This window comes from Vigna radiata, unplaced genomic scaffold, assembly GCF_000741045.1.
Source record: "Vigna radiata var. radiata cultivar VC1973A unplaced genomic scaffold, Vradiata_ver6 scaffold_70, whole genome shotgun sequence".
Classification (NCBI taxonomy): domain Eukaryota; kingdom Viridiplantae; phylum Streptophyta; class Magnoliopsida; order Fabales; family Fabaceae; genus Vigna; species Vigna radiata.
In genome coordinates this window covers 898,407-907,908 of record NW_014542367.1, presented here as the reverse complement: position 1 = coordinate 907,908, position 9,502 = coordinate 898,407, and the positions used below count along the sequence as shown (strand labels likewise).

General features: G+C 34.8%; 1 protein-coding gene across 4 annotated transcripts; it reads right to left on the bottom strand.

Moving 5' to 3' along the window:
* LOC106779993 (serine/threonine-protein kinase ATM) lies at nt 1-4,178 on the bottom strand. Of its 4 annotated transcripts, none has more exons than XM_014668226.2 (4): nt 4,115-4,178; nt 3,546-3,585; nt 3,302-3,432; nt 1-2,522 (listed from the first exon to the last, which is right to left on the bottom strand). In XM_014668226.2, exons 3-4 carry the CDS (start codon nt 3,408-3,410, stop codon nt 196-198), a joined length of 2,436 nt encoding a protein of 811 aa, XP_014523712.1. In that variant the 5' UTR covers nt 3,411-3,432; nt 3,546-3,585; nt 4,115-4,178; the 3' UTR covers nt 1-195. The 4 variants fall into 4 exon arrangements, with proteins under 4 accessions (XP_014523712.1, XP_022632508.1, XP_014523713.1 ...); XM_022776787.1 differs by having other exon boundaries at nt 1-2,519; XM_014668227.2 differs by lacking the exon at nt 4,115-4,178 and adding an exon at nt 3,865-4,107.
* Nucleotides 4,179-9,502: the final 5,324 nt, after the last annotated feature.

Here is a 9,502-nt window from a genome sequence, read left to right as displayed (position 1 = left end):
TTGACTTCGTAAGCACTGAATGATATTGAATCGAACTACGCTCGTGCATAAATATCTTAAAAGAATGAGGATGCAAGTACCACCAGTACAACCACTGAAAGAGAACAAAAATATAAACCCTGAAACTACTGTGATTTACTTAACTACTTCCATGATAATATTAGAAAGAAAAGCTTCCCAGACCACTGTTTAGACCTATGTCACAGAATTCACCTTTCTCATAAGGTTTTTAATTGCAGAATCCAACTTGGCTCTCATCTGGGGGGAAAGGCTACCCCCTGAATTCTCCAGGACTGATTCCATCATCTGTAACCCCTGCTTCATGTCCTGAAGGGAAGGAGGTGTTTCACCCAGCATTGGCACAGTAAACCCAGTTTTTTGGGTAGGAGTCACAACAGGCACTGCCACGGTCATAGTTGGCTGGTTACGGGCTACAGCAGGCATTGCCATAGGCCCAGTTGGTTGAGTATCAGTTAAACATGGAATTGCCTTAGACCTGGTTGGTTGAGCAGCGTTTACACCAGGCATTGCCACAGACCCAGTTGGTTGAGAAGGGGTTACACCAAGCAGTGCCATAGGCCCAGTTGGTTGAGTAGGCATTAAACATGGTATTGCCTTAGATCCGGTTGGTTGAGCAGGGTTTACACCAGGCATTGCCACAGACCCAGTTGGTTGAGCAGGGGTTACACCAGGCATTGCCATAGATCCAGTTGGTTGAGTAGAGGTTACACCAGGCATTGCCACAAACCCTGTTGGTTGGGCAGGGATCACGAGTTTCTCCACAGGTGGACTGGGTGCAGAAGAACGATGGAGCTTGTAATCAACAAGAGTAGAACCAAAGGCAAATTTGTTCTGCTCTAAACTATGAAATGCAGCAGCAGCATCTTTACTTCTGACAAAAACTACTTGAGCACTACCAATGTCTTTTAGCAACTGAGTTTCTGATGCCTTCAAGGGACCAAAACGGTAAAAGGCTGTCATTAGATCTTCTTTTGATGGGATATAGGCTACGGGGGCAAATTGTAGGAGAAGACAATTTCCAAGAGATTCATAACCGTCCTTTTGTCCCCTGTTAATAGCAGTTTTGATAGGCCTTGAACAAGCAGGTAAGCTCGACTGCTCTGGTTTCAATTCAGTTGAAGTAAAATTGACAGTATCAAATTCTGTGCTGATTGAATTGCATTCAGCACCAGAACAGTTCAGGTCAGGTATCTCTACAACAGATTTAGTATTGAGAAGCTTTTCTGCTACCATTTCTGTGCTATCCATCAGCCTAGGTTCCCCTAAAGCAAGTTTAGTATTGAGCGGCTTCTCTGCTGCCTTCTCCATGCTGTTCAGCCCTGTTTGCTCTACAACAAGTTCAGTATTGGGATGCGCTTCTGCTGTTTTCCCCAAGCTATTGTGAGGCATTCCCACAGCAAGTTTATAATTGAGATGCACTCCTGCTGCTTTCTCCATGCTGTTCTTCAATGCTGTTTTACTTACCAGGACAGTATTAGCCTCTGCCTTAGTAATTACTGACAAGCTATTATCATTAATCCTCCCAACAGGCCCTTCTTGGGAATCACATGACTTTGGATTAATAGATATGAAAACTAGTTCTTCCTTATTTCCACTTTTATTTCTCTCAGGAATATCAACAGGCACAGGAGGGAATGTAAGATCCAAATCTACTACCATTGAACTGTATTTAAGCTTTTTGGCATCTGTACACACTGAAGTAATTTGAGCACTTTCATTCCCTTGTGCTTCTATCTTTTTCCTCCTTTTATACACAGTATTTCCTTCAGAAGCAAGGCAACTGAGATTTGGTGAAGTTTCAGGGGCTGAGCTGTATTTTCTGCTTCCCCCAATTAAATTTCTCTTAACATTTTGCAGCTGTTGCCCCAAAGTTGCTTCCTCCATCTTCCTCTTTTGTTTCATTTTTCTCACAGGCATCTGAGAGTCAATGCTAGATGTGTTTGCATTGACATCTGATAGACCACTGAGTGATTTTCTCTTCCGCCTAACTGCACTTTCCCTTTTACTGTTCTTTCTCTTCTTACTTACGGAATCTGACAAATCATTACCCACAGGTTTCCCCAGTTCTTGTTCATTAACTTGTAAGGTAGCAAGTTCAGCCTCATCAGAATAGTTTGATATTCTATATCTGCAAACGAACTGCTCAACTAAGACAAAGCTCTCCTTCCCAACAGGAAACATACAATCAACGGCTGTAGACAAAAGTCCTGAGAGTACATCAACTATAGATGCATTCATGAATTCCGGACTGCTGGACAGATTATTACAGCTAACGAACTTTCTGTACCAGTTCTTTCGGAACCTCTTGCTACCCAGTTTAGCATTCAACGAAGATATGTTTGCAGGGTTAGTGGCAAAACTTGAAGCCCCTCTTTTCCGAGAATGACATTGTGTCTTCAAATTTTCAGTTTCAGCATGTAAATCATTTTGTTTTGATCTAAGGTTTGTATACGGATAAGACAGGTACTTGCTCTTTCTTCGATCTCTGGAATCAAAGCCTGCTGCGAAGGAAAAAATTTGCTCAATCAATACTTTGTAGCTAGCCAATTGAAAGCATGAAGCCATGTGTATTACACTATCAAACAGTGGTCAATCTATTTATAATCATTTGGCACATGATAAGATGATGAACATGAAGAACCCACACAGGATACCAATATTCAATAAAGCAAGTTAAATGATACATAAACATAAGCCCTCCTACGCTTGTTCCACACATGAATCCAGCACCAACTGAGAGGAAGATATCAAATAGGAATAAAACGCAAATCAAACGTCCACTTTTGAAAGATCATGTTCTCCAAGCAGGTAAAAGAATGATATATCAGAATCAAGAAATATACAGAAGATATCTAAGCTCTATCACTAAAAAGATTCGTGCACAAAGTAATCAATAATAAATTTAACATTGGACGGTATGGGAAAGTGATTCTCAACGCAAACTAAGAAACCATTCCTTACTTTTCCCCTATCAGAGATTATCCTACAACACAATGGATTGCTCAAATCTAAGTAGAACTTCTTATGTCAAAAGAGTTAATTATGAACAAAAAACTACTTTACAGTTAGAAAAAAGTATATAAATGTGGGTTGCTTAAATTTGACATGACAAAGTAGAGCCCAATTTAGAATCACTATAAAACATTCATCACCAATGAAGATGCTCAGATTAATTTAGAAACCTATACAAAACTAGAAAAGCAGATTTCCATACAGAATACCCTACAACCAGAATAATTCACAATCACCATAGATAATAAGTTCAACACCAAAATCTTACAGCCTCCAAGTTTCCCCTGGGCTTCTTCATGCATGATGGTGTTTCCAGTCCCTTTTGTCTCATCACCAAAATCAGTGTCTGCTCTTCCTAAGGTCAAAACCACATCCATTGCCGCCTGCTAATAAAATAAACTGCCCAATACAACATGCAAAGGAAAGATACAACCAGGGTGAGAATACTACTTGCAGAGAATGAGACTAATATTTTGAATGGCTTCCACATAACAAAACAAAGAATCTCTTACCAAATTCTCTCTCTTAATCAATCCCAGAAGCCATCAACGCCTGCATGAAAAAGAAAAGTTTACTTGGACAAACTCTCACATTAAGAAAACGGGGAAAAGAAAACGAGAACATATATCATCAATTTAAGAGACGAAATCCCTTATTATAATTTCAAAAACAGAAAAGCGAAAATATTTAGCATTTCCAAGATAAATTTTTTCTTTTATAAAAGAACAAGAAACAACAAGAAACTAACACCCAATATTTTAATATTTTCAATAAATGATGATTTAGCAGAACAAGAGCCCTGCATGTTCAAAAAAATTCAAAGTAACCCACCTCTTCAGCATTTTGTTGTTGAGAAAATTAAAAATAAACTCCGTTACAGAAAATCGTCGAGGAACAGAACGATTTTCGCGAAAGCAAACCGAGGAAAATAAATTATAGAAACGGAAGAGAAAAATAAGACCCCAAGATTGAATAATGAATTACAAACTTTCACAAAGATTTAACAAAGTTTGGAGAGAGAGAGAGGGAGAGAAAGAGTTCAAGAAAAGAAAAGGAAAGAAAAGGGAAAAATTTGACTCACCTGATCTGAGTCCGGTGAGAAAGAGTGAATAAATTAGAAGAGAATGCACAAAGTGACAATAACTATAGTGAGTGAGTAAAATTGTTTATATATATATATATATATATATATATATATATATATATATATATATATATATATATATATATAAAAAAAAAAATAAATAGAATAATAATGATAATAATAATAATTACAATAATGAGAAGAATCATAATAATTATAATAATTATAATAATAATAATAATAATAATAATAATGAGAAAAATAAAAATTATAATAATATAAATAAAAATAATAATAATAATAATAATAATAATCCTTATTGTAACGGATTACCGTAAAAATTGTATATTTTAAAATTTCTTATAGTATGAAAATGTATTTTTGTTTTTTTTTTTAAATTTCAATATTTAAATTTGCAAAAACAAATCCATTTCATTATTCTAAAAGTTTTGTTCAATTACATTATTAATAATGAAAATAAAAAAGGAATTGAGATAGCTTCAAATTACATTCTCTATCAAAAGAATTTTTAAAGAAACTTAAATCTTTTCCCATCACCTCATATATATATATATATATATATATATATATATATATCATGCTTTTGGAACATCTGCAATATCATCTGTTCACATATAATACATAATATAATCAGTGCCGATAATTTCATTTTCACAAACATACAAACACACATGTATGAGCTAAGCTACCGATAAAACAATCATCATAAAAACAAGATACATACATACTGATTATATCAACAATAATCAAACATCCCACACATAGAAGTAATAACAATAGGAATCCTAATCCTCATAACAAATCAATCATATCCGATTACTCGCTCCCTGAGCCTCGATCATCCATCATCGATCCTTGATCCTCGATCTTTAACCATTGATGTCATCTCTAACATCTCACACCAAGACCCTTGGTCTATCTACTCATTAGCACATATGCTAAGTACCTACTATAACCATTATAGTAACATTGTTATCAACATAGCATCACCTGGAGCATCTCAAGTACCATGATCATCATCATAGATACACCACCACTATGACAATCCAAGTCATGAACAACACCATGAGCATCATTGTACCATAACACCATAGTTGAAAGAATTAGTCACACTCTTGTACCCTACCTCACCGACTGTTAGCCCCAATCCTACTAAGGAACATGTAATCTTGCCATACAAGGACAAGGGAGACACCTTCACCCCCACACAAGGAAGGCTCAATACCTGAACAACCCTTCTAATGCAGACAAGGCAAAAGGAAGCACATATTCGCAGATAACACCAGGATTTACTAGGCACAACAAGTAGACTTATCCTTCACTCTTATGCTCATCCATTACATACTCATGTACATCCCAACACTCACTCATGCTCCAATCTCATCCACAAGTCAAACTTTACCCTAAACATATCCATTAACCTCAATCTCTAATTAACATCACATTCCACAGCTCCTCAAGCTTGGTTCACGTTCATATTTCATCAAAACACATTGTTTCCACTAAAAATACTTTGGGATAATTGATTATCATAAGGGATAATCGATTATTCCTGAAACATACCTATGTACACAAAATACATTGTGATAATCGATTATCTTAGTGGTTCTACATAGAAATTCACCATAACTTATCACACATGAAAGGATAATTGATTATCATCCCAGATACTCGATTATTCCCGAACCTAAACTCACAACCAATGCGCAAATAATCGATTATAACTAATGATAACCGATTATTGCTGAATTGAAACACATCGTGGACAAAACTCAAGTGTTCAAACATGCATGCAATAACCCTAAATCGTGAGGGAAACTCCCCCGAAACCTCATGCATGCATTCAAGCCTCACACACCCTTATGAAGAGACCCTAATATATACATTACATCACTTGAATCATCCAAAACCCATCATCAAACAGATTATAACCTAAACAACCCAATATTCTGCATATAATTAACATACAATCTTTATAAATATATTTGCATGGTAAAACCCCCAATTATCGTAACTTTGTTCCCCCTTAGCATCAAACCCTATTATGGGGTAACCCAACAAAACTTTATATTCATTCATAGGAAAAACCCAACACAATCATGATATAACCTTATCACCATGTAGAACATATTCTCGTGCATCCACATGCATCAAAACAACATAACTTTTCATGATAATCAAAAGCAGACAATATTCATCATACAAAGAAATAACAAAACAAACAATGGTAAGCTTCTCCATACCCTCAAGAAAATCAAGAATAAACCCACATTCATTATACAATCAAACAAGAAAGCAAAGGTAAGTTTCCCCATACCCCTCAAGAAAATCAAGAATAAACCCATATGTTCGAGAAACAGAAACATCAATCAAGATCTCATGCATATACAATAATAAACAAAAGGTAAGCTTCCCCATAACTTGGGAAATACTAGGGCTTTATCTAAACCCGAAGGATCACAACAAATATCCTTTTGCACTAAAGTTTTCTGAATCTGAATCCTTTTCTCCTCTCCAAGAACATATCTCTCCCTTTCTCTCTTTATCTCTTGCCTTTAGGTTTTTGTTTTATTTTCCTAATGGCTAGAGTTTCTATAGGAGGTGCCTAATATAGTTACAACTATGTGTGGAATATACATAGGGTACCCTATTTATAATAAAAGCCCATAAGAAGTAATAACAACCAACTAAAATAAAATATATGAATAAGATAAAATAAATTTATCTTTAACTTAATTAATTTTGATAAGTCCTTAGGTAATGTATTTTATCTTAATATTTTCATTCTAATTTATTATAATGAGTTTATCAATAATATATATTATGTTAGAAAAGAAATGCCTTATATCTCAAACCAAGATGGGGTGAATTGGATTTTGCTTTGCAATCAATTATGCAATTTTCATAAGCCAGTAGTAAATTTATTTGACCGTTAAAAACAATTCAGGCTTTAAATGAAATTGATTTTGAAATATGAAACATATTTATGCGATTATGAAATTTCTGTAATCGATTATGTCACACTTAAGCAAATTTTTAAGTCAATTTCCATACTAAACAACTCAATACACTAAAGAAACATATATTGGCGTAGCATCGTGTTTTAATCGATTATGCAACTTATGTAATAGGTTATTACACAGTCGTTTGCCCCTGTTAAGCATACAAGTGACATGGAGAAATCTAAGAGATTCAATACATTGCTTAACCGATTATTTCTACCAGAAATGATATGTTCAATCTGTTTAATGCATGATTCATTTACAAACAATGAATTTATATATCAAGCGCAATCATAATTCGCCCAAGTTAGCTTAGGTCATGCATTACGCAATCTGCTTAAAATTATTTCTTTGTTCTTGACTTCTCTTTTTGTTCTATTCTTGCTTGAGAGAAAGATTTCAAATACAGGATAAGAGAGACTTTGTTTGGGTCTACTCCCAAGAAAGAGAGGTGTGTCACAATGGACAACTTAAGTACCAAGAGAAATTCTTCCTAACAAAAGTATATTCAAACTAGCCTCAAATACTTCTCAAGAGAAATTCTTAATTAAAACAAGAACAAAGATTTTGCTAACAATAATAATAACTAAAAACTACATAATAACTCAAAATAAATTACATGTATATGAGTTAAGAAAAAAAAATTAAAATAAAAATAAAAATGAAAATAAGAATCAAAATATTCAAAATACTAACAGTATTCCCTTACAACGACACCAAATTTGATATGTTGTCATTGAAGCTATCAAATTAATATTACTTTTCAAGGCAACTTCAGTATTGCCAAGTAGTATTCAAGAAAATAGATAGGGTTAAAGTAATCTTGAGTCGTCTCCCAATGATCACGGAATTGGTTTTCAATTTTTGACTCTTATGAATGTTATGTAATGATCAAGAGTAAAAGTGAGAAATTATGCTAATGAATTTAGTGTTTGAAGACTGTTTGAAGAACAATTAGGAAACTTAGAAACAATTATAATGAAATAGATTAATTGCTTATCCACAGATCATTGCTTAATTGATTATTGTTCGAGTTTCAAATTAAGTAAAGTACATTATCAATTAACTTGAGGGCGATCATACAATTATCCAAAGTAGATTCTCAATCAAATGCAAGACCTTTCTAGATTATTCACAACGAATTAAACCAAAGTACATTCTCAAGAAAATCCTATGTTAAAATAGAATGACTCAATTTCTCACACCAAGAAGGGGGAGGAGGGCAGTGAATTGGTGAATTGTAAAAACAAAGTCTTTTAAAATATTTTTCACAAAAGGTGATGCCTTTAAAGCTTTCTTGAAATGCAAGGTAAAAGAATTTTTAGTGCAGTGGAAACTTAATCGAATGAATACAAAATAAAGTCAATTCAATGTAAAAGAGTAAGGATCAGAAGATTCAAACATTGCGTATTTATACTGGTTCAGCCAACCTGCCTCCATCCAGTGTCCTTCCAACCACAAGAAGCAAATGCATTATAATTATCAAGGTTTTTACAACAAGGTTTCTATAGAAGACCTCACGTCAAAAATGTAAAACACCTCTCTAACCCTCTAATCAAAATATAGGCAATACCACAATATGCAAGTTTGTCTGTGGTTTGAAACTGTTATGCAGGTATATGTGGTTGGATAAGAAATACAAACATGACATATTTTTTACTACATATAACCGAAGGCTTTACCGAAGGCTTTTTTCCTTCGATAATTATTGAAGGCTTTTGCCCCTCGGTAATTACCGAAGGCTTCTACCCTTCAATAATTACTGAGGGCTTCTGCCCTTCGGTAATTACCGAGGGGCAAAAGCCGTCGGTAAAGGTTAGCGACAAAAGTTTTTATCGACGACTTTTTGGCCTTCGATAAGTCGTCGGTAATAGGTCATTACCAACGACTTTTGGCTGTTTCCGAGGGATTATGACCGTCGGTAACACCCTTCTTTTCTGTAGTTAACTAGACCAACAACAAGAATCCCCTCTCCTGCTTTGTAAACCCTTTGAGACACTCTCAAAGTAAAGAACACCGCACACTCTTCTTCCTATAATCACAACAGGGAACCTCAATCCAATCTTCAAAAGATTGTAGACTCTGATCTCAGAGTTACACCCAAATGTGCAGAATTGATCAGCCTTTCAAAACGCAACAAACTTGCTCTTCAAGAATTCAAAAGTAGATGATCATCATGGTCACTTCTTGTTTCTTGGAGCTTTTTTCCTCTTTCTGTAAGATTACACTTTCTACAAAAGATATCACAAACGGTTAGATTTACAAAAGTTCTCACAGAAATCCAATTGACGTCAATTTATAAAATAACACATCAACAATGGCTGCAACAACTCTCTCTATTAGAAAGAATGGCAAAGCTAGA

What these genes read in the sequence shown, in the direction of transcription:
- LOC106779993 (XM_014668226.2), bottom strand. Translation starts at nt 3,410, where the DNA reads ATGGATGTGGTTTTGACCTTAGGAAGAGCAGACACTGATTTTGGTGAT. An exon ending in CCAGGGGAAACTTGGAGGCT is followed by an intron (nt 2,523 to 3,301) that starts GTAAGATTTTGG and finishes TTTCCTTCGCAG; the next exon opens with CAGGCTTTGATTCCAGAGAT.